This window comes from Macrotis lagotis, chromosome 6, assembly GCF_037893015.1.
Source record: "Macrotis lagotis isolate mMagLag1 chromosome 6, bilby.v1.9.chrom.fasta, whole genome shotgun sequence".
NCBI classification, from domain to species: domain Eukaryota; kingdom Metazoa; phylum Chordata; class Mammalia; order Peramelemorphia; family Peramelidae; genus Macrotis; species Macrotis lagotis.
Genome location: NC_133663.1, coordinates 175,404,855 through 175,431,506, shown reverse-complemented (window position 1 = coordinate 175,431,506; position 26,652 = coordinate 175,404,855). Strand labels below are relative to the sequence as shown.

At 34.2% G+C, this 26,652-nt stretch overlaps 1 protein-coding gene across 1 annotated transcript in view; it reads left to right on the top strand.

Moving 5' to 3' along the window:
- The window catches only part of EFNB2 (ephrin B2), a 50,567-nt gene extending 24,512 nt beyond the window's left edge, over window positions 1–26,055 (top strand). Inside the window, exons 2-5 of the mRNA XM_074192006.1 lie at window positions 1,778–2,061; window positions 21,712–21,804; window positions 22,541–22,654; window positions 24,303–26,055. Coding sequence (XP_074048107.1) covers window positions 1,778–2,061; window positions 21,712–21,804; window positions 22,541–22,654; window positions 24,303–24,691 — 880 coding nt within the window. The 3' untranslated portion in view covers window positions 24,692–26,055. The remainder of the gene's footprint in view (window positions 1–1,777; window positions 2,062–21,711; window positions 21,805–22,540; window positions 22,655–24,302) is intronic.
- The last annotated feature ends 597 nt before the right edge of the window (window positions 26,056–26,652 follow it).

Below are 26,652 nucleotides of genomic sequence, written 5' to 3'. Positions count from 1 at the left end.
AAAATACTATGTGTATGTGTGTATATTTGCAGAGACACTCATACATACATACATACATATATATATATATCAAAAAAATTTAGAGAAGATACTGTAATAAGCTATGTCATGAACATTTCTGGAAAAATCATATATTAATTGTGGCTTCATCTATAAAGTTGGTTCTAATTTACAGTTCTAGCATAAGAACACATGATAACCAAGTGGACATTTTGATTTTTGCATTAGGGAGGACTTTTATGTTAGATTTACTTTTCTGGTTTACTTCGGAGCAATATGAATAAAATGTTTGAGCATTATGCATATATTATATATATATATATATATATATATATATTAGTCCAGGGTATAAAGGAAGCCATTAGAGGGAAAATTGAGTTCTTGGATTTGGGGGGGGGGGCTAATTCTAAAATGAAAAAAGCCCAAAGGAGAATGGCAGACTATAGTATACAACATACATTTTTCCTGCCATAAAATGACATTTAACAAATAAACCTGTAATTAAATTTCTCTTTTGTCATGTTACATGCTGCTTCACAACTAACATGATGCACTTACAGAGAAAATTAATGCCATTCATTAGTATAAATCATAAGCTTATGGGTCCAAGCAAGTCCCCAAAAGGATTTGAGATTGGGGGTGTCAAACCATATTTTTTTTTTATATTCACCAGTGTATGATGACCCAATAATAATCATGGCTGGTGGGCTTCTTCAGTTAAATAAAGGATTGTAATGGAAGGATTCAAAACCTAGGGCTTTGTTCTCAGGCTTTAATATTTTAATGAGCCTGCAGGCTTGGCTGACTACGAATGAGCTGGGATTTCTAAGTGTGTTGTTTAATGTTAGCAGTTGTAGAAGGATGTTCATTAGGAAGCTCTTGTTTCAGCTTCTCAAAGAAACTCTCCATTAAGAAAGATCTTTCAGCAGCATGGAGGGCCTGAAAAGAGAAAGAAGGGCGGGAAGCTTTTAGCTTCAGGCATTAGGGGATATTGTATCAGTAGCCTTCATTCCAAAGCGTTGCTTATAAGCAGTAATTGGAGCAAATACATCTCAAAAAAAAAAAGATTAGTATTAGAAGGACAGTGGCTGTTGTTCCTGCAAGAGGAGGGCCCTTCATTTTGCAGCTGAATCAATATTACAACTAATTATTTCTAGTTATCTTTTATGGGTTTGTAAGACATTTCTTTTGTTTAGTACATAAAAAACCTATTGTTTGATCAGTGACTGACTAATTATGATAAGTAATTTGAAACATTCTTGATGAAACTTGTCTGTTAATTAACATCAACAGCAAATGGAAAATAACAGGACAACAAAGTGTTAGTACATTCACTGTTCTCTCAGATTGATGAGATCTTTGTATGGAATTCCCAATACGCGAAAGCTGCCAATTCCTTTAAACACACATACACACATACAAAACAAACAGGTGGGAAGGTCTGACTCACCGCAAAGGAAAATTTCTTGCAGAGTTAAACAAAGAGCTACTGAAACATTATGACTGAGGGGGTGGTTAAATAATTAGAGCAGGACAGAACACACTGCTTCTCTTAAAGGGTGTATTTACTCCTCTCCCCCCCCCACACCCCTTTAAATCTTGATTCCTAAGACCTTAGTGGTTGACTATCCCATGGTAGGGTGATATGGTATAGTACAAATTTGGTTATTGAGGGTATAAAACTGCCAAGTGGGAAATTTTAGAAATATTGCATTATGTAGTATTGCTATTCAGGTCAACTCAAATGTCATCTCTTTTCTGTTTTTGGTTCTTTTAGATTTCTACCTGGACAAGGACTGGTACTATACCCACAGATAGGAGACAAACTGGATATAATCTGCCCAAAGGTGGACTCTAAAACTGTTGGCCAGTATGAATATTATAAAGTCTATATGGTTGATAAAGACCAAGCAGATAAATGCACTATTAAAAAGGAAAACACACCTCTGCTCAACTGTGCCAAGCCAGACCAAGACGTTAAATTTACCATCAAGTTTCAAGAATTCAGCCCTAACCTCTGGGGTTTAGAATTTCAAAAAAACAAAGATTATTACATTATATGTAAGTACAAAATGCAAATATTGTTACCAATTTATAATATTAAAGTTAAGCTGGATGGGTTTGTATGCTTTAAAAAATTTTCTTAAAATGATCTCTTGATAAATCTATTTAGTTGAGGATATCTGTGTTCAAATGCTTACTTTGAAATAATTCAGGTTATTGCAGAATAATAATGTAGGCTAAATATGCAAATGTTATTTCTAGATAAAGATTCTATATGCATACATGCATAAAATGAAAAAAAGGTTTTGCTAGTAACTAGGAGCTATTTGAAACATTTGTATATTTTTGTTTTCTTATTAACAAAACCTATTTTTATGATTGCCTATGAATGTTTGGTTATCTCTCACACAAATAATATCTTGTCTCTGAAAAAAAAAGTGGAGCTTTTTCTTAGACTTTGTGGTTGCTTTTGACCATGTTCATCATGTTTATCTTTTAGTTAAAACTGATGTGTTTGATATGGAGAGCTAGAGTGTTGATATTAAGATAATTCATTTTATTTTATTGACATACTTTGGGTCTTAGTAATAAGTAGTATACAACTATTGGAGAATTATACACAAGCAGTGTAATCATAGAACTCAGAAATGCTAGCTATACTGCTTATGGACTAGTCCTTAAGAGATTACACATAGTATAAATACTTGAATTCTTGAATCAGGTCAGATACTCTTTATTAATATATTTTAATTAATAAAATTAATAGCTCTACCACTATTTAATGAAATCATCATGTATTAATTGGGTGCCTGAGGTCAGTAAGACATTGCTATGTAAGAAGATAGTATCAGAAAGCCAGAATCTGCACTGCATCTGTGGAATTTTGACAAATTAAACAGTTATCCAGATACATTTTTTTCCGGGGGGGGGGGGGGGGAGTGGGGATTCCAAAGTATTGAAAATTTTTTTGTTTGTCAAGTACACATAATTATTTAAATTTTAAATTTATATAGGTCTTTGTTTTCAATTCTTAGTAAATCTTTGGATCAAACCAACAAATAATAAGAATTTAATGTGTAAAAGATTCTATTTGTGTTAAAAGGAAAGGGACCAGGCTTGTGATTTCATTGGAATAGAAAACAAGTGAATAAGAAAACCTCTTTTACTAATGCATAAATAACTTGTTTCAGGCAAGACTTGAATGTAGGTCTTCTCTGCTTTGAGGTTTAGCCCTTTTATCTGTACTCCATGGTGCCTTTCTCTGCTTTGTATTATAATGCCTCTAAAACAGAAGATATTGAATCAGAATCTATCAGCACTTAAATTACTTTTTGCAATCAATTTGAAAACTATTATTGGCACTCTCATTCTACTTGGCTACCATGTTTTACTACGCTAAGTTAATATTGTAGGATGTTCTCATTTCTACTGGGAGAATCTTGGCAAATAACAGATATTGTCTAATGTATTTCATTGCAATCGAAGCAAAAGCTTCAAAACATTTTACAGCTGAAATGAAAAATAGTACTAGAATTGTCTTCAAATTGTTGTTAGTTTTTTTTCTCTTGCCCTATTCTGTGAACCTAGAATACTAGAGATACTATATATTAGCTTTTACCAAGTTAATTCAGAGTGATACATTCAGAACAAGTTGACAAAATAAAAGCAAGCAAAGTGATATTACCTGTTAAGGGACAATTGTGATAAAAGAAAATGGAAATCAATCTAAAGAATGAACTAATCATATTAAGGAGGAAAGGTAAAAATTTATGTAACTGAAAATGCTGATGCTTCAGAAATGAAATTTGTTGGGACTCTGATATCTTGAACCTAATTGTTTGCTTTTGGTAAGGTGATGGAATAAGACTGTTGCTAGTGGTTCAGTTGTATGATGTCAACTTTACTATTCCAAAGGCATTAAATACATTCAGAGCTTTTTAAACAAAAAAAAAATTGCCTTACACTTTATAGTTTAGAGCAGACCAGTTATAATAGAAGAAGATATTAAAATTCATCCATTCTTTCATTCATTCATTCAACAAACACGTAATAAATTCCCACTCTGGTATTAAGGCACTATGTTAAAAAATGAAGAGAAAATATGAATAAATGGTGACCTTGTCTTCAAGGCTTATAATCCTAAGAGACTTAATATTTAGTAAAATATTTTCTCATGCTTTTTCTGATTCTTTTTTTAAAACTCATAGAACTTTAAAGCAATAGACAATGTTCTCTAATTGACCTTTGAGTCAAAGTTAATGAGTAAAATTGTTATAGGTGACTTTTATTTGGAGTAGATAACCCTTATATTAGTTTTATCATTTAATAAGAGAGATAAAACTCTGAATTGCATGGAATGTTACTTTGGCAGTCATCGGTTTAGAACTTTTTAATCCCCTTATTTTGTTGATGTAGAGAGGTTAAGCAACTTACCCAAGATCATATAGATGGTAGTAGCAGAGTTGGAATTGTGCAGTCTTTCAAATTAATAAAATTAATTCACCCATGTGTCTGGAAAAGTGAATTGCTGTACAATTTTTATTACATGGTGAAATTGGGGTTCCACTTAGACTAATAACATTTCAATTTTTGAATCAGTATCTTAGAATGAGCTTTTTGAATTGGGTACATACTCACATTTTATAGTGCAATGGTGGCATCTGAGTTGGTTGACTTGTGAACAGTGACAGTTTACTGTTAAAAATTGATGTAATAATGTGGCTTTAGTGTTTCTTAACCTGGAGAACAGGGTTATAGTAACAAGTTTAAAGAACTCAAGGATTGTTTGTGTGCCATTTAGTATATGAATATCATGATTAGAGAAGATATCTTGGACTCTGAAGTTTATCAAGGAGCTCAAGCAACCAAAAATTATAATCTCTTGTCATTGTGATCCCCACATCTAAATGTTATCCTCACAAGATTGTGAGAACTACTATTTTACAAAACTGCAAAAGCTTTAAGATAGGGCTCAAAAATTTGTTCTGAATCTAGAAATCAGACACACAAATAGGAATGCCATTAATTTCATAGAGAAGACTCATTAAAAAAAAGTAGTCAGATGAGCAAGTAAGGTTTAATTCATTCTCTCTGACCCCCTTTGCAGACAGTAAAGGCAAAAAGAGAAGTGGAGAAAGGAGAAAGAAGTAGAAGTTTTAAATAAACTACAATTAGTTTTGAAAATTTACTTTAGAAACTGTTGATCTCTTCCTTCCCCCCCACACCAACATCCAGTGAGTGAGATAGGCAGAGCTATCATTCAAGGGGCAGGCTTTGAGCCCACATCTTTTTTTAAGCAAGCAATTACAAATATGAATGGAGAGTAGGGAAGAGGTAGCCCTCAATCATTACTAAAAACAGATAGCTGGGTGAGTTGGAGGATGTAACAGAAGAATTGGGAAGCAGAAGTTTTTGCTTTAGGTACATGTCTGTCTCAGTTTCGCTGCTTTTTTAAGGGAGGGGAGAAGGAAGATAGCCCTGTTTGGTTTGCTAGTAAGGCAATGCATAATGTAATATCTTTATTATACTGAATTTAGATGAATCTGAATAAATGTTGTTTAAATGCTGCCTTGGGAAAAATACTACAAAGTAGATAAATCATAATAGCAGAAGACATTAAAATTCATTCATTCACTTATTCTATATACAGTTGTATGTGGTTTTGGTGAGGGCCTGTGTGGAGAGAGGCTATATATAGTAGGAGATCCACACAATGAGATGTGGTTTGTAACAGATCTCAGTGGGGCACTGATACATTCAGAAATGTATCTCTCTAATATGTTCTTCTAAAGCCTGGGGCCTTAAGATGTCCAGGTGATTGATACATCTATTCTTCTACTTCCAGAAAGAACTGTATCCATATATGATACGTTGAATGTCTTAATTTCAGTACATTTATGACTGAATTTTCATATTGAAATCTATATATGTACATATTATTGAAAGGAACTTAGGTGACATGATGAGATTTCTTTGTACCATGAATTTTTTGAGTCCTGATTTGATGTACTAGAGAAAATTTAGGAATTAATTCCCCTTCAGTCCCACAGAACTGATTTTTATGTAGGCCTCAAAGAAATGGAAGTACAGGATGGAAAAAAAACTTAAAGCTCTAAATCTAAATTCTAATTCTCTTGGCTTCTATTCTTTCAAGGTAATGGAAAGAGAATTTAAAAATTATAAATTATTACTTTACAGAGAAACCAATGTAATTTATTATTTTTTTTGTTTGTTTTTTGGCAAGGCAATGGGGTTAAGTGGCTTTCCCAAGGCCACACAGCTAGGTAATTATTAAGTGTCTGAGGCTGGATTTGAACTCAGGTACTCCTGACTCCAGGGCCTGTGTTCTATCTACTGCGCCACCTAGCTGCCCCAAAACCAGTGTAATTTAAAAATTTAAAATTATTACTTTTGATATTAGGACACTCACAGAATTGGTACTATAAAAATATTCTTTTTTTGCTTAGAAAGAAAATATACTGTATTTTAGAAGTAAGCAGACTTTTAAAATTATGGATCTTTTATTAATTCATTCATTCAAAGAGTATTTAATAACATGAATAACATTATGAAAAGGAGAGTATATACTCAACTCCATATGATTTCTAATAGTAACCAGCTTTTAAATACCAAAGAAAGGAAAAAGAATTCTTTCTTTACAATGGAGAAAGGAAGAGGAATGGGTTTAAAGGATGTGATTAGCATGATTCAAACGTAATTCAATGTATCAATTGATTTATTAATTAGTATGTAGCAACTTCCAAATGATTCTCTAGCAAAATTATAAAAAGATTTTCTGAGCCATAATAATCAAGTCTTTGATTTAAAATGTTACAAAGTCTTAAAACACAGTTAATCATTTCGGAGGGTTACGGTATCTATCTGACTACCTTATGAAAAGCTTTACAGAAACTATGTGGAGTCTCGTTATCATAGCTTACTTTGACATGCAGCAAAATGGAATATATGGGGTTTAAAAATTACTTAACAATTTTTCAAATAACTTGCTTTAAATAATTGACTTTAATCTTAAAATACGTACATTGACTTTGAGTTTAAAGAAGTATTCTTTGGTCCTACAAGGGTCTCCTGCTCTTAAATAGAGTAAAATATTCATTGACTTTAAAACAATGATAATAATTTTTCATAACTGTGTAATAGTTTTCCTTTTGCACTTAATGAAAATTTGTGTTATAAAAAAAAACCTACTTCTGTGCCATAGTTTGAAGCCTATCTCCCAAATATAAGCTTTTGCTTTAGTGAGCACTCAAATTAATATTGGCAAAGTGTTCTAGGAAAATTTAGTTTTCATTTATAACTATGCCATAGAGCTTCTTTTTGAACACTTTGCATGCCCAGTTTAAATTTTATGTTTCAAGGAGGTAAGCTAAAGCTAAATGAATCGGCATTTTGATGATTTGGCAATCCTGGACACCCATCTTTTCATGGTTTTGTGGATTAGCCCTCCAACCTTCTGAAACAACCAGGCCAAGTACATATGAAAGAATTATAAAAAGATTTTTATTATATGACTAGCATTACATGAGTCAGGGCATTAAAAGTAGAAGCCATTTTATTAGTTTTTGAAATTTTTTTAAGTCAGTGAATACTATGACAAAGCTACTGGGTGGACAAAGAAATCACTATTAAGATACTAGATCTTGGTTTGATTTTATAAGGGGTTTAGATACCACTCTATTTGCTGCACTATTTTATTAGAAACCACCAGTTTGCTGATCCAAAAAAATAGCTGAAAAAGCTAGGCCCCAAAGATTATGTTTGATTTTTTTTTTTTTTATAAAATGTGTCCTGAGGTGTGCCCAGTAAATTCATACATGGGTGTGGCATTTTCCAGAGCCACACTGGAATGGAAAGCATTCTTTAAGAACCACTACTGCCTAAGTGAATAAAACATTCTGAAGACTTTTTCTGGCTCAGTTCTCTAGAATAGATATTTCACACCAGCTTGTAAAATTGGTAAAATTCAGAGGAAGCTTAGGTTTTTTCCCCCATTCAGAATGGCAGAATGAATGAAAATGATTAAATGAATATAATAGTATGTTTAAAGTATTAAAACTAAAGGAGAGCATTTAATATCCTGGTCTCCTTGTTAAATATGTATGAATTTACTTTTCTTTTTGTGTTAAAATACTCTGTAACCCCTTTCCTAAGTAATCTGACTTTAATAACTTAACTTTTCAAATTTTCTTTTTTTATATGATTTCTAGAAGTATAAATCATATGACTGAATAATAATGGTTATACGCCTTTGTCAAAAAAAAAAAACCAACTTCCATACTGCATATATTTTGTAATCAAATATTCTTCCACTATTTCAAATAGCCAAATAAAATGAAAAGAGGCAGCTAGATAAGAAAATAGTAATAGTTTCAGTTACAGTTATATTTTACTTACAATAACTGAAGTATACTATTGTTACTTGATGGCTCATTTGTAGATTGCTAATTCTTTTAATAGGTTCAACTAAGTGGCATAGTGTATGGAGCTGTAGACTGGGAGTTAGGAAGTTCAAATCGTACTTCAGAGAGACCCTTTCTTGCTCCCAGTCATTTAACATTACATCAGCCTTACTTTCTTCATCTGTAAAATGGGGATGATAATAATAATCTCACAGGGGTTGTAGTGAGTCTAAAGCAAGATAATATGGGATTGGGCTGCTAGGTAACGCAGTGAATAAAGCACTGGCCCTGGAGTCAGGAGTACCTGGGTTCAAATCCAGTCTCAGACATTTAATAATTACCTAGCTGTGTGGCCTTGGGCAAGCCACTTAACCCCATTTGCCTTGCAAAAACCTAAAAAAAAATAAAATAAAATAAAAAAATAATAATATGGGATTGCCAAATAAAGTATATGTAACTGCCAGATGTTACCATTAACTTTTCTGATTTTTATACTTTTAATGCGTCACTTTTGTAAATAACTCCCACACCTACCAGCCTGTCTATAGGAGTCTTTCATTTCACTGGCTTTGCGACCTAAAACAATACTGTATATTCTGCAGAATAATAGGCACAACTATCTTTTTTGCAAAAATCAGACCAAGGGGAGGAGGTTTGGTTAAAAAAAAACCACCATAAGTGCAACTGGGTAGCAGAGTAAATAGAGTTCAAACTGAGTCTCAGACCCTTGACAGTTATTTATCTGTGTGACCTTGGGCAAGTCACTTAACCCTGATTCCCCCCCCATTCTATTAAATAAAACATGGAGTTTATAAGTTTTAATAACTTAAGATCTAATTATGAGACCTCATTCATTTTCACTGGTTATATAAAGTACTTTTCTAGACTCCTCTGGTACTTAGTATTGCCCAAGCATGTTAGCAGATCCTTTTTAATGCCTATGAGACAGAGGCAGGGAGGAATTTCCAAATATGTAATCAGTCTCCTCTTCACCTTGTTTTTCCATCTAACACTAATATTAGTAGTTTTTGTACATTTCCTTACATAAGAAAAAATATATCAACTGAAATTTTAGTAGTGGTCTAATATAGTTTGAAATGTCTTCTGTAGATTAAAAAAATGTTTAAAAACTGTCTTGTTGATGTGACTGGCCAGAAAATATATTGTTATCCAGATTTTTCCCTGTGTCAGAATTTTAAATAAACTATGTCTATCATTCCTTAATGTAAAGTGATAGTTTGAAAGTTACTTTCTGATTTGGTTGAAGGCTCTCAAAGGGTGTGTACCAGCAAAACTACTTAGTTGAACATAAATAAAACTCATAAAAGTTATGTTATTAGGAAAGAAATATCTTAATGCCTACAAATCTTCAAGTGGTTAAATGAAGTCTGTGACCCCAAGAATTAATGGAATTTTTGTCTATGACCAGAAACAGCATGGAAGAAAATACAACTAAAAATAGATTTGTTCACATTCAGTGGCATTGCTTAGGTAGTTGTGATGGTTTATCTCCTTTAAAGCCAAACAGAGCTAGTATCTCAGGGAATCTGTAAGTACCACTTCTCTAGTCCCAAGGGCAGCAAATGAAAGAACCAAATCATTTATGTAAAGTGGATGTGAAAACAGACAGAAAATGAAGAAAGATTACTTAGCAAGGAAAAAAATTATTTAGGAATTGCTCAGAATGAAACTACTTTTAATATTTCATAAGATACAATTTAATATCCAAGCTTCTATTTATTTATAGCCTTTTTTTAGTTCACTAGCTTTATAAATGATTTAACAGTACTGGAGATATAGTACAAACACACACAAAAAGAAACAAATTCTCCTCTTAGCCTTTAAATATTCATCAACAAAATTCTTTAAAAATGAACATCCAACAAAGGTGCAGAAAGACAGTATAAATTTCTATTGCTATATAGAGACATATTTATACAACTTTTAGAAGTCACATATATTTGTTCTCTAAATTCAAGGCCTGATGCCCTTTCCTGTAGTAAAATTGGCAGTTTTATAAGAATGAAAATAAGCTGAATTAAAGAATTAAGGAAGTTGAAGAAAATATGCCTCTTTAAACTCACCAGATCAAGTCAACTAGGGGCTATGTGCTTCCCCAAAAACCTTACTATTACCTGTAATTGAACTTGTATAATGTATTCACACACGTGATTTTTTCCAGATAGATCTTCATTTAGGATGATAGCACAGATATTCATTTAGGTTAACATTTATAACAATAGGGTAGGAATAAATAACATCTTATGCTTACCTAACTCTTAGAGGTTTTCAAAACATTTTCCTTATAAAACTATGAAGGAAGTAGCACAAATATTATTACCTTCATTTTACAAATGCGGAAACTGAGGATAAGTGAACTACCTATAATTATGGATTTAAAAATTATCTCATAGTTGCCAGTTCAACCCTCCCTAGCCACTACATTACCCTGGCTCTCATATGTCAGGAATAGAGAAAATAGATAAAAAAAAAAGTCTTAGAGATTTTGGGATAATTACATATCCATGTGTTTGTACACTTATGTATATCTGTGTCTATATATCATTTTATGTGGGTAGGAGTGAGAGAGAGACAGACAGACGAAGAGAGGGATAAGCAGAGACAAAAAGAAAATGAATATATAAAGAAGTTTCATGATTATAATATGTTAGGCCTTCAGTCCCTGGCATCATTGGGTAACTAACTAAAGATTTTAACTCCATAAAAGATAAACTAAATAAATTATTACTTTTAAATGATGGAGAAAGAGAAAAGAAAGTATACTGCCATTGTGGTTTTGTCAGCAATATGTTAGATCTGGATTCTCACTGTCATCCTAGAAACCAGTTTGGAGAACTCAGCTACATGACTTAATTGTCTGCACCTCCATTTCTCAGGAGACCTGTGCCATTATAAAAGTATGTGAAACTCTCCAAAGAAAGATGCTATAGAATACAATTTTACTATGTCCATCTTCCTAATAACAATTCCTAAATGCACATGTGTATTCACATGTATTAAACTTCTAACTTGCTTAGCCAAGTAAAAGTGCTACTGTTTTTGGCATATCCCCCAGTAGTATCATAATTGATCAAATTACAGAGGTGCCAAACTATATGTTACTAAAGGTTAGTTATGTGATTGTAAGTAGCTTTTTGAGTTTGCAATGAAGCCCAGTTTTGTTTGCCTGATGTAAAATCGGGAGATGAAGGTATTCTTTTATTGAAGCAAACATGTGGAAAATTGCTCTAGATTGTTATAGTATAGAACATCTCCCGTGAAAGGAATGAGGTTCATCTATAGGGCAAACTCAGACAGTAGCACTTTATTGGGGTTACTGCTGGTCTCTAGATGGTCAGAGCAAATAACATCATGTCCATCTAAACTATTATACCATCAGAGGGGCACATTTTCTCTTCTCTAGTGTTATATTCTAAACTGTCAGTAGACATTAACTCAGTCAGTGGTGATGCCCTACCACCTAGAGATGAACTCTGCCTCAAAATGATGTTTTCCACTTCAGTGCCATTCGTCTACCAATTACTGGGTCATTAATATCATTGCATGCAATTAGTGACAGTAGAATGAGCAAGAGGTTCGTGGTTTTGTTGGTTGTTGGATTTTTTTTTCTATCATTGTGAAGTTTTTACTATAACCCTTTATTAACCAGATACTTCCTTCATTATATAAAAGTATGTGTGTATATGTATATATGTATGAAATAGTAGAGTCAGTCCAAACAGAATTTGGGGTTTTGTATGTGGGAAGGATAGAGAGAGAAGATTGCTTCTTCTGATTTTATATATATATATATATATATATATATATATATATATATATATTCCTTTTTTCCCCAAAAAAAACCTGTGAGTAGAGAAAAATAAGTCACTTAGATGTTAACCAATTATATTAGTTCTGTTAAGCAGACCTCAGCATAGCAGTAGAGAAGCATTTCTCTCTATTTATATTTGTTTGTGTATGAAGCTCTTCTTACTGTCTCTAAAAGCCTATCATAAAATGTTTACTGACTTTAGATGAAACTGATCATTTAGTTACCTTCTTAAAGAAACTCCATTTTAGTTAATGGCTTTTTGTCAATAATAAAATTTCCTTCTCACATTTATAATGGCATAATCTCTTTATACTATTGACTTTCAAGCTCTTGATAAATTTGCCATGTTTGAATCACCATGGCAATATGACAGGATCTCTTAAGGCATGCCATTGAGCCTCTTTTATAACATCAGTTCACAACTTATCCTAAGGAGATGTTCCACCAGCATGTGTCTTTTAGCAATAAAATTTGAGACCTATTAAAGCAGAATTCATTTTTTTTAGAAGTTTAATTACACAGTGAATAAAGTGATGGATGTAACAAGAGTTTTTTGAGGGGAGAGGAAAGGGGGTATTTGATAGAAAAGAATAAAGTAAACCACACTGTACTAAATCTTATTCATTTTAGTTGAAGAAAGGTAGACAGCTTATCATGATCAGGACTATTTGATTTTCCTGAGAAAGTAGGATGTCTTGGAGGAGCTTAGGACAGACTTTAGGTTTTTGTCATTCTCTGTTGCTTTTTCTCTAGGGCTTAGAAGTGACAGTCAAGGCTTGTCTTTTATACAAAATTAATGCTGATCTCTGGTATACAAATTCATTAAATTAAGTGCTCTAAGCTGTAAGTAATTCTGTGTGAATTTAAAAGACTGTGACAGTCTATGAGTAAGATGAGGAATTTGTTGTTTTCTGAATCTTACCCAAGGGGTATGTAGTTAAGGCGCATGCATTATATAGGCTCCTTGACTCAGTTTTGCATGTCTTCCTTTTCTCTCATCTGAATATAACTGGGCATTAAGTGTCATGAAAACATCTGGGTTAATGTTCAAATCAGAGTATCTTTTTAAAAAATTTTACTGCTAAATTCTCCCTTACCCTTTCTAATCTATTTATAGAATATAGAATTATACATTATGCAAATTATAAACTAGAAGAGAAGGTAAATCATTATACATTATCTTTTATTTCAGAATTAATGTATCTGCAATAGCCTTTTGGTATTTGATAAACTGGTCAAAAAGATTAAATTGTAACTTAGTACTCTAGAGGCAGTTTAATATAGTCAACAGAGCCCAGGTCTTAGAGTCGGGGGACCTGGGCTCAAATCTTACTTTTAATACTTACCATCTGTCTGAATTGGGCAAGTCCCCATCTTTAAAACAAGACCCTGAAGGTCCTTTTAACTGTGAAGTATAATCCTATCTAAATTAGTTTTTTTATATCATTTATTTTTACCTCTCAAAAAAGTAACTATTAGCATTTGGAATTTTAGTCCCAAAGGACTAGAACACATTTTTTTCTTTTAGTATGTTTTTAAAATAATCTGGCATAGGATCTTGCATAAGATTTTCATAGATACAAAACCCCAAATGTGGTACAGTGTTTTAAAAGTGAAAAATAACCTATTTGTTTTAGCAAAGAAAAAACCAATAAAACACGGGTGGGAGATTTAAAAAATCAAGGAATACTAAGAAATATTGAATTACATATTTCCTCATGGAGAGGTTTGTTCTTGCACCAATTGATTCTTTATTATTGAAAAGGAAAAATACATAGAAGTGCTTCAAAAGAAGGTGAAATTTTCTACCATGGAATTTCTTAATTGGCTAAAAGCAAAAGTGTTGCTTATCTTTGGTTGAATATTGCCATTATTATGTTTAGTCCTGTCCTCTTAACTCCTTAAAAGGATGGGATAGGAAATAGACCTGTATTTTCATTGATATAGGAAAATTCTGGGTGAGGAAATTCCATCCATCAGTTCAAGTTGACATCTCCTCAAAGGAGTCTTTAAGAGAGTTTGCTAGAGCTGAGAAGTGCAGACCTTTGTCACATAGTCAGCATGTGTTAACAATCTAGACTTGAACACAGGTCAGGTCACTATGAGGCTGTCTCTCTATACCACTCTCTCTTAAAAGGATATAGCCATGTGTTGTTAATGCTGACAGAGGCATCAACCATTCCATTTGGGTGCCTAGAAATTAATTCCTTTTCTGGTCCTCATCTCTTAAGTATATTTTTGAATGTGTTAACATTTGATGACAAGCGAGTTAAGATAGATGTATCCTGATTTTATTGCACAATACTTTTCATATTAAGTAACCCAACATCTTTCCACCTACGTATTTCTTGGCTGGCATAACTCATTCCATTTTTGTTTCTAGTGGAAACTCAAAAGATTTGTAAAAAGAAAAAGTATAATCTAGTTCATATTCATGTGCATTTTTAACAATTGCTTTGTCTGCCTTTTCTTTATAGGCTATAGTTTGTTACTTTTTCATTTTTCAAAAAAGTTCTGATATGATCAAAGGAGATGGTGACCAGTACATAAAAAGCACTATTAAATATTTATTCCTTTCCCCTTTATTAAGATGTCAGAAATTAAGAGGTCTTGAAAACCCCTATTTCTGCAATGAGGTAGAATGGACCTTAGAAACCTCAAGCTGACATGGATTGTACATGATATGGTGAAAGAAAAGAGCATGTATAGAAAAGACTATCCAAAGGAGATTTGCTTTTGTTGTTTCTTGTTGTTGTTTTAAAGTAATTTGTTTCACACAGAGGTAGCATAGTAGATAGTGAACTTGAAGCTAATCAATGTGATTCACTTAACCTTAGCCTCTCTGTGCTTTAGGAAATCTAAGGCTTTAAATTTCAGAGAAGAGACTGGTCTTCACTGGTAGAAGATATTTCTTCACCTAAGACTTCTTTTTCATATACCATAGATATTATAAGTCTAGTCCTCAGTCATGAATTGACTTTATAGTTAAATGAGATTGGGATTATTGTATCATTTATTATATTAGCCAAATGGTGGGATTGAATTAGCATAGTAGTGATAAAAATAAATGTTGCTTTTCACAAAGTCCAAATTATTTTCCTTCTGTGGAAAACATTTGCAACTATTAATTCAGTTTCTGTCTCTCTTTAATGGACCTTTTCTATTTTGAGGAATATTTTTATTGAATTTAGAATATCAAACTGTTCAATTCTCTTATGTCCATCTATACTCCAAAGTAATTTATACATAAGAAATGGTGCTTAGTATATAAGCAGGCTTGAATTTTCATGTGTTTTGTAGTTTAAAATTTAAAAAAATAATGAAGGTAGTAGGGATTTTTCTTTTAGTTTTTTCCTTAGTGAAACAGCTTTGATTTTGCATTCTTGCCATTATTTCTAATCTCTTTGTGAATGGAAAGCCATATATAGGCACAAATCCAGAAGCTTAATTCTCCATCTGATTAGAGCAATGTTACCAATGTGATGGGCTGGAAACAGCCAAGATCCATGCAGCAGCTTAGCCTCCTGGGAAGCAGAGTAATAACAATCAAATGAAGACATATTAAAATGTAATATTACTTCCTCTCCATGGGGACTGTATAAAAATCATAGCCAGAAATACTCTTGTCTGCTTATTCTGGTTTTTCCCGGGTTGCTTTTTTCTGTACTGATAGCCAAGGCAGCACACACATAGTTAGCAAAGGCTGCAAGTAAATGTGAAAAAAGAGAACCATGAAAATTCAAAATCTGATTGGTATAATTTTCATGAACATTTGGGAATATTTCAACAATATGAACTCTGGATACCTTTAACTGAATAATGATCTTTACTTACTGCAAATAAAGCTTTGAGATCTGTCTAATGGGAAACTATTATGGCAACTTTCCATCCTAGATATTGTTTTTTTTTTCTTGGAGCATATAATGATTTGCCACTCACTGAAAACTCAGCTATGACAAATCGGACATTTTCCCCCAGTTTAATTGAGTCAATAGAATTTCATACATTTAGTAATCTCATGTTTGTAGCCGCATTAGGTTATGATGAAGAAGATAGCCTAAAAATACTATCCAATTCTGGTGCCATTATTTGAGAATTAATAGATAAATGAATTTTTGCTTTCTTATGAGAATAATTTCCTTAAAAGAATTAAGTAAATGCTAAAATTATTGGATCATACACTCCTTAATTTTATTACCAAACTTTATTCCTAAGCACTAGGTAATTAATGCCTCTTATTTTTTTTTCAAATCTTGATGTTTGTTCCTGTGAAGACGGGACTTGAAATATTGGTTTCTCTTTTCAAATGAGAAAATTAATTTCACTATTCCATAACTGTTCATAGCCTTCAGCTGAAACATCAAAAAAACACCAAACAAATTACAATAATGACCAAAAAGACCCCAAACCATAAAGTGAAAAAACAATATTCAACAGCAAAATCTTTGCTGTACTCAAAGCCAATATAAAAGGGCTACAGGATTATGGTTACCTCCTCCCTTTTCCCAAATGAACATATAACAAGTTGGAGAGGAGGGGGCTTGGATTAAGGTAGCTATAATTTGCACTCCAGGATCAAATATAAAGCCAACTGAAACTATTCAGGAATATTTTGCACTTGGTATTATGTTTGACTTTTGTACATGGAGCTTTCAACAAGTATTAACATCTTGAAACACTGTTTTCTTTGACATTCGAGATGATGCCTCCCTATAAAGTGAAAGTCCTTCATCTCTGTGAAGCCTAGAGCAGTGGGTTTTAGCTACCCACATCCAAACAGCCCCATAGCCAAATACATCAGGTGATATTTTGACAGATTTAGTGTCATTTTTTGGAATAGTTTCCTCAAGTAACCTTGGTTAATTATCAGTTTAATTAAGGGGAGGGAGCAGAGCCTAGACCCTTTCTGAAAGTCATTTCTCAGAGTATGCAGCCTGCTCTAAGTAATATCCTGTGTCTTCTGAAGACCAATTAGAGGACAGGAAAAATGAATTCTATTTCAGATTCGTGCATCCAATATCAATGTCTCAAAAGCTTTCCTTAGCCACACCAAAAACAAGAAAACAAACAAATGAGAAGAGTTTGATGCCATAAAATACATACATCAACCTCTTTCTAGTTTTGGTCATTCTCACATAGTAATGCTGCTGAATTAGATCTGTCTTCCTCACACATTCTTATGTTTTTGAGCTACTAGTAAGTGTTAATTCAAGCTACCCCTGTAATTAGTTTTATTTGTTTTTAATTTTGGGGGGTGGGGGAGTTTGCTCTGACTGCATTTTAAGCTAAATTCAGTTGTTCCCAACATAACAGAAATGTTATTCAGGAGACAAGAAAATTTTTTTTATTTTAGTTTTTGCAAGGCAAATGGGGTTAAGTGGCTTGTCAAAGACCACACAACTAGGTAATTATTAAGTGTCTGAGACTGGATTTGAACTCAGGTACTCCTGACTCCAGGGCTGGTGCTCTATCCACTGTGCCACCTAGCTGCCCCTCAGGAAATAAGAAATTTTAAAATGACTCAATTATTGGTATCCTAAGGCAGTCACAAATCAGGTGGAATCAGTAGTAATTGCCTAGAATAGAGAGTTTTTAATTAGAATGTATGAACTTATTCTAAATAATATTTTGATAACTTTAACTTTAATGTAATTAGTGCCATTTGAAAGCTTATGTATTTTATTTTTATGCATTCAAAAATATTATTCCGAAAAGGGGTCCATAGGTCGTCACACTGTCAAAGCAGATCATGACAAAACACACAAAAAAGGTGAACCTATCACCCACATGTCTTTAAAACTTAAAAAGAAATTATATCTATTTATCATTGTATCTTTCCTTTCTACCTTCTTCTTTTCTTTGTATTTTGGTACGAGGTAAATAAAGTTTGATACATTTAGTTCTTTATAGGTACCTTTGACACCAGTATGATTTTACATCAGAATTTCACCCTTTTCCCTACTTTCAGATGTAAAAGAAACATTTCTTTACATTATTTTTTGGGGGAGACTATGGAAACATGCTCTTCAGATCTTGTTTTTAATCATACAATACCACGAACATTGAGCTTTTTTTTAGATTTTTATTTTGTGGGACTTGGTACTAGCATAAAAATGAGGGTGTATAAATATATATATTATACATATATCTACCACAGATAATGAGACATATTGAAAGTCTACTAATTAGCCAGTAGCAGAAGTACAAATGTAAGGTGGGACATGGAAAAGAAACAAAAGTCATCATCAATCCAGGGAATATGAGTTGTAAAACATTGAGGAATGCACACAGATAAGTGAAATCATCTAAATACACACATTCATTTTCCACTTCATTCTTAGAGTTCACATGCCTCTTATATTTGGGGAAAAAAAACCAAAAGGGGAAAGCACTGTGGGCCAAGAACTGAACTATGTAGATAAAGCTTTGTTAAATCCATATCCAGAGATGATATGGGTCTACTTAAAAAATATGTGGTTTTCTAGTTTGTTTGTTTGTGCTTTTTAATTGATGAACTATGAATAACTAGAAATAGAGAAGATCTGAAATATGTATTGAATTTGAAGGGAGAGGAAAAAGGAAAAAAACAAATGAAAACATGATAAACTTGCATACTATTAAAAGTCAGTTTATTACTCAGGATCATGCAAATTGTTAAATATTGGGTTATTGCCGTTAAGTAGTATGACAAATCATTTATTTACTCAGAGTCCATGGTGAATTCAATTTATCACTAAAATAATGCTATTAGTAGAAATTTCAAGCTAAGACTGTATTGGGTACAGGGATAAAAATGCTTTGGAGGGGGGTTAGAGAACATTAGTTCAAATTCCAATTTAGTTGTGTTACCTACCTGATTTTAATCTCTCATCTGTTGGACCTCAGCTCTCATTCAGCACTACATCTGTAGTCGTTATATAAACTTTGTGTGGAAGGAGCCTTTTACAACAAAGTTATTTTAAGCTTATTATCTAACTTAATTTTACTAGGGTCTGTTAAATAAAAAAAATTCAATACCAGCTATAACAGAGAGCTTACAACTGGGAGTAAACTATAGATATCAATTGATTGAACCATAAGCATTAATTGAATACTTGCTATTTACTAGACAATGTGCTAAACTCTGAGGCTACAAAGATAAAAGTGAAATTGTCCTTTTTTTTTCCTTCAAGATGCTTACATTTTAGCAGGGGAAGTAACATGAACACATATAAATTATATGCAGTATATATAAAATGCATACAAAGTAGATTTGGGAAGGAGGGTATTAGCAGCTGTGGGGTTCATGTAGTCTTCTTGTAAAAGTAACCCTTGAGCTGAGACCTAAAAGAAACCAGGGATTCTCAGAGATGGAAGTGAAGTTAGTATGGATTCCAGCAATCAGATCCACTAGTGGCAAAGGTTGGAAGGCTAGATATGTAGTATCTTATGTGAGGAACAGAAAGTAGACCTCTATACCTAGATCATAGAGGGTGTGGAAGGGAGTAATGTGTGATGTTAGAAAGGGGGCAGCTTGGTGTCACAGTAGAGAGGAGAGCACAGGTCCTGGAATCAGAAAGACCTGAGTTCAAATCCATACATACTAACTGTGTGATCCTAAGCAAGTCTCTTAATTCTAATTGCCTCCAAAAAAAAAGAATACTAACAAAGATTAAAATGAAGTTTTGATTTGCCCAAAGAAGAATTTATATTTGAATATAGAGAGGAAATCAGTGGAGTTTATTGAATAGGGAGTGGGCAGAGAAGTATGTGCTTTGGGAAAAGCAAAAAGCAATATGAACACAGGGGAAACACCTGTTTGCTTTTTTAAATGGAAAACAGAATGAATCCTTAGAATTTGAAAAAGCAAGAGTAGTAAATATTCAGTTTCCTGTTGCATAAAAGTATCAGCTTTCAGCATTTAAGGACTAGATGCACAAATGGATCAGGTAGACAGGTAGATTTCAATTCTCTGGCACCTCAATTAGAGGACAGACTCTTGTATCCATTTGGAGAATGCCTTTTGCATTTATGCCAGGAAATATCCTGACCTCCTTTTACCTGCACAAAAGTGAATAAGCTATTTTCTATGTAAAGTTTTCTTGCTTTTCAGAGTTGTTGTTTTTTTTATTACGAAAATACCTATTGTCATATGAAACACTCCATTCCTTGCCCTCTACAGTTAGAAGAAAGAAATGCATTCTCTTTCTGAACTTCCTATTTCTGGCTGTTTCTAGTCCTCTGAGGTTGGAACTGATATTACTAATCCAATCATTTTAAATACAGTCTTTCCCTTGCAGCCAGTTTTCTACTTACGTTCGGTTTCAGAGCTCATCAGGGCCAGAACAAAGCATTTAACAACAGAAAGATTTTAACAGAATATTTAAACTGGTTTTTTCATAAAGTCTACATTCTTCCTTTTCCCCTTCTCCTGAAAGTAGACAGACCCCCTACAGGGGTTCCATTTGTGATCCATCTTTTTAACAGTATCAGTGCAGGAGGAAGGACTACAATGAGGAAGCCTCACCCACCTACCTGTACCATGGGCTTTGAATACGACTCTCAAACCCTAGGCACCAGATTGATGAATATGAGGATTGTGTATAAAAAGAAATCACTTCCATGTTCCTTCCAATATTGTAGAGAGAATAGTATTGTGGGTGCGAATCATTGATTCTAATGTTTCCCAAGATCTGATTATTATTGTGAAGGATATGACCTAGGCTGTGAATCTCTGAAAGCATTCTACCAGGAAACCCCTCTTTCTATTTTTAAAGTAGATGTCTATATTTAAAGAATGACATCAGGACTTGTAACCATGCTTACAGGAGAATAAATCTCTTTTCAGATATAGCACAGGAGCCAGGGAGGAGAAAGGGTAGGGAGAGGTTGATGAAAGGGACAAAAAGCATCCTCTATATTTCACTTAGAGAACTTATATTCCCTGGTGCAGGGAGGAGAATCAAGCTAATTGTTCTTTCAACAGGAAATCTGTACTGAAGGAAGCAGGTGTTGTGTGGTGATTGTCACTTTAAAAAATTACTGTATTAAGTACCTTGCTCTTTTGAGTTTATCCCTGAAAAGTTGATTGGTTGGCATTTTTTGGAAGGCACTATCCCTTTTATCTAGAATAATAATACTTAGGTAGCCATTTGTGAAGGAAGAAAGTGTTTAATTATAAATCCTAATAACATACATAAAACACCACTGTTTATGTAAAATATACAACCTGCCGATTTGTTCATTTTTATTTTTATTTTTTGTGTTCTTTTGTTTTCTTTTGTTTTCTTTTGCTTTTTGACTTTGAGCATTTCATGCCTTTTTGGGGAACAAATCCTTTTGGAAAACTTGATTAACTGAGAGCGAATTCTTATTTTTTAAAATTGTTTTCAGACATTTCATGTTCATGTAAACTTGGCTTATTGATTTCCTGATTTTTTCTTTCTTTATTTTTTTGTTCATTTTATTTTTAATCAGCTACATCAAATGGGTCTTTGGAGGGCCTGGATAACCAGGAGGGAGGGGTGTGCCAGACAAAAGCCATGAAGATCCTCATGAAAGTTGGACAAGGTAAAGACCATCTGCTGCTTCATGAAATCCCTTTGATCTGTTTCAGTCCCCATACTTAGAGTTCAGGCTTCTTTTAATAGGGTGGACCAGTGTGTGCCAACAGAGTCTAGTTCACTCACTCTTCCCCCGAGTTTTGAAAGCAAAGCCTATTTTACTGTACTATGAGCTACTGACAGATTTCCTCATGTCACTGTAATAAGAATCTTTTATTGGAGATCTCTCTAAAAGAAAAGGCTAGCTAGGAAAGATTTTTTTCTTCTTCTTCAAAAGCAAAATATCTCCATGGTTCAAAATTACATGATACAAAATAAAAACTAATGTTTCTACAGTTTTTCTTGTTCCTGAATTCTGACTACAGAAGAGGTTTTTGTTCATTGTGTCTTTTCATATATAGATAACCTATTGTGTAGAGAGAAAGAATTATTCTTCTAATTAGAAATTGGTATAGTAGTCAATCAACTTGCTCAGTTAAATTGAAATGTCATCTGCAAAGCTTTGCTTGCCAAATGCAAGAATCCCTATAGTTTTCACAGATGGCCTCATAATCTAAACCTCTGAAATCACTAGTATAACCATTTTGCTTTAAAAGGAAAATTACATTCTTGTATCTCACAGTACTTTGCATAAAGAATCTTCTGTTCAGAGCTATTCATGCCTCATGAGATCTATATCCAGCTCATAAAGCTTAATATCATTAGATATCTAAGCCGTAATTAATCATTTGTTTTTCATATAGATGCCAGTTCTTCTGGGTCAGTCAGGAATAATGACCCAACAAGACGTCCAGAACTGGAAGCTGGCACAAATGGAAGAAGTTCAACAACAAGTCCTTTTGTAAAACCAAATCCAGGTAGATAAGAATAATTTTGTTATGGGGTGGTACTTTCTAGTGTAATGACCAGTTATAATCATTTCTCTCTTTCTCTCCCCTTCCCCTGATTACCCTAAGATTATTGGATTTTCTGTTTGGTTGATTGTTTTGTGGAAAAAGGCAATTTTTTTAGGAATAGAACCAAGTAAAAATACTTTTGTTACCCCTCCACATTAGAGATTATTTTTTTTTCACATTAGAGTTTCTTTAGGCAGTAAAATAGTCTCTTCTCCACCACCCTGATCCTCCTGATGAAATTCAGAATTAATGCTACTAAAAAGAATGAAATCTATTTCCAAGAATGTCTGGGCTATACACATTTCAAAATAGCTTTATTTAGCTGCTATAAGAGCAAGTCTACAGCCCTAGCCTGGAAGACCAGAGTAATTTTCAGTCTTTCTTTTTTTCTTGACTAATGCATTATCAAACTGGTTTTCCACATCAGTTTGAAGCTCACATTAATGTATATATAATTAATGACCTAATCTCTTATCTAATTAGTTAGTCCACAAAGAACCTAATTGATCCTTTTGTACATTACAGTTAGTTGTATTTTAAGACTACTTTCTAGGCTCATCTTTTTTTTTTTTAATAGAGTGCTTTAAAAAATATTTTGCATTTTAAATTCATATAAAAATCAAACAGATCACTGACAGAGAGAGATTTAAAATACTGTCAGGCAAACCTCATTGTCATTTAACTTCATTTTTTCAACAGTCTTCTAGCAATAGCTATATATTTGTTGCCATGCTAATGAATTTTTTATATAGCACTTGTTGAGCCGACGTCAGCAATTTTGTGCTCTGGGATCTGTGTGCCTAGTGGGTAGTCATGTGAATTTAGCATCTGCAGCAATATTCTATCTCTTATCAAGCATCAAGGAGGAAAGTTGTTATTTCTAACTTTCTATGACAAGATGTGTCAAATTCTTGTGACAAACTGATAAATGGATAATATAATGATGCCAGGCAATTTTTTTAGCTCTTAACATTTGGGTTGGCAGTCTGTTCAGTGTGAGAGTTTCTCCTGCTTTCCAACTGTATTTTAAGTGCAAATCAAAAAATAAAAATGGGATTCAAATGCTTTCCTGGTTCTCATCATTCTTTTCCCGTTCTAAGGCTGTTCTACCAGTAGGCGGGGCATTTCCTTAGAAGCCAGCTATTTTGAAGGCTCCCATGAAACCTTAAAGTAAGGGCATCAGGGCAATGCAATGTGAATGGGAAAACCTGAACTGAGAATTGGCCATTTTCGTTTTCTTCCTCCCCCCCTGTTGCTGCCTCAGGCTAGCTAACATCGGTTAAAAGATGAGGCATGAATCAAGAGCTGGCTGTCACTGCCAGTCCTTGCTACTGATGGATGATGATGTATAAAAAGAAAACAATGTGGTTTGAAAGCAGCATAAAAGTAAGACCCAGAGACACAAAGTCTTGTTTCCTATTGATTGCTGACTTTTGCTGTTTGCATTCAGCTGTCGAACAGGGTAATTGGTTTGTCAAAGTTTAGCTGCCAGTTAATTCTTTGGTTCTGCTTAGTTTTCACATTTTTTTAAGGGCTGCAGAAATAGCCTGTCAGCATCCAGGGCAGTGATAAATTTTGTTTTTCTCTTCCTCTCTTTGATTCTCTCTAGGTCCTAGCACAGATGGCAACAGTGCTGGACATTCGGGGAACAATATCCTTGGTTCCGAAGTGGCCTTATTTGCAGGGATTGCTTCAGGATGCATCATCTTCATTGTCATCATCATCACCCTAGTGGTTCTTTTACTAAAGTACCGGAGAAGACATAGGAAGCATTCACCCCAGCACACTACGACACTGTCACTCAGTACGTTAGCCACCCCCAAGCGAAGTGGCAACAACAATGGCTCTGAGCCTAGTGACATTATTATCCCCTTAAGGACTGCAGACAGTGTCTTCTGCCCTCACTATGAAAAAGTCAGCGGGGATTATGGGCATCCAGTGTACATAGTCCAAGAAATGCCTCCACAGAGTCCAGCAAACATTTACTACAAGGTCTGAAAGAACTCTCTGGTGGTACCTTTTGATTTCCCAGAGGAAATTTACTGGTCAGATGCTTTCATTTGAGGGTTTTTAAATGACACATTGTGCATTAGGATTGACTAGAGCACAGTGGGGGGAAAGGGCACCAAGCCCCTTCGCAGAGAGCCTTCTTGAGCTGGACAGCTTACCTAGTCTGTAGAATTTCTGTCTTGGTGAATAAAAATTCACTCGAAGCTGGAAGACTTTATATAGAAGATACCCATTCTGATTGCTGTACTCTTGTTACATTCATCATCCTCTAAGCCATGTGATGCTGCAGGTATTCGGGCATGTCCAAGAAGCCAAGGGAAGGAGGAGTGATTTGTGGACAATAATAGTTCTAGACACGCTGGGAAGGTGCTCTAGGATATCGAGCTTGAAACGCCGTCTCCCAACCCAGTGTGTGTATCTCTCGCTCAGCTTATACTGGATGTGTCCCACAGACCTCTGGGGCTAAGTAAGACTCTTAAAAGTTCTCTTGTTTTTTAGTCCATCACTGTTACTTTCACTTTTGTTCTATCCAGGGCCTGCCATACTTCACAGGAGATTTCCTTTCACTCCATATCCAGCATCACTAATGGAACATTAATGTCGTTGGGAGTTCTTTGCTCCTTCCATTTGCTACAGCAGCTATAGTTGAATGGGTAATACATTTTCTAGAAATTGTGTTTGCTAATAAGGAGCCTTCCAGCCAGAAGTTAACGCCATCCGCCGAATCAGACTAGGAGTTCGTGGATGGGGGTAGGGTGGGGAAAAGGGCTGACTGCAATTGCAGTTCAATGCTGCTGCCTCTAAAACATGAAGCTGGAAACAAACAAAAAAAACATTTTTAGGTAGCACAGCACTTTGGTTTGCTAAGTTTTAAGAGGCAAGTGGGAGACACAACACCACACGCAGTGGATTAGGGCTGCATTTGAAGGAATTCACTGTTATCAAATAGCAATGTTCAGAGAGAAAAAAATAGTACCTTTTGGTTCAGTAGAACAAAGGGGAGTATTGTTAGTAAATGAACAAGCTTGGAGGGAAAGACAATAGTAGGCCGCTGATGATATATTAGGGCAGGACTGTTGTGGTACTGGCAATAAGAGACACAGCTATGAAGCTGTAGGAAAGTCTTAGTCTGCTTTGGGATGGTTTTTTAAAGCAGACTCAGCTGCTATACTTATCACATTTTATGAAACACAGGGAAAACATTAGGAGAAGAGCAGAGAGCCAAATCTGACCTAAAAAGTTCAAAAGCCAAAGGTCAAATGGGCTGTAATTCCATCATCATTGACATTATTAAAGAATTCTTATATATAAAAGGTAGGTCAGATCTCTCCCCCTCCCCCTCCCCCATCCCATTCATAGAGATCCAGATTGAGCCTTATGACACTTTGGTTTATGGCGGTGCTGTCCCTGTTGCATGGTGAAGTCTAGGTACTGTGACTGACACAGCAGTTCACCCGGTGCTCTGTTTCCAAGTAAAGCACATATGGCAAACCTCTTAAGAGTCCACAAGACTGAAATAAATTATGATGTCGAGGGGGAGGAGGAAGATATGACTTATTTATAATAGGTGTATAGAACACAAGGGATATAAAATGAAAGATTATTGCTAATATATATTTTAAGATTGCACAGAGTGCACACCAGAAGATGTGAAATTCATTTGTGGCAATTAAATGGTCTGACCTCTCAGTGCTTTAAAAAAAAGAAATTTTTTTTTAAATTGGACAGCTACTTCTGGGAAAAACAACTTCATTCCAAAAATAACAATAATGAGAGCAAATACAAAAATAACAAAAGTCCTCTGAAGGCATCTCACGTAACAGTAGACTAGGAAATACAAGCCCCAAAATACCAGGAAATCGATGTTGCTGCATCATATATTTAACAATGACAAGATGTTCCGGCATTTATTTTCTGTGTTGTGTTTTCCCTTGCCTTATGGCTGAAGT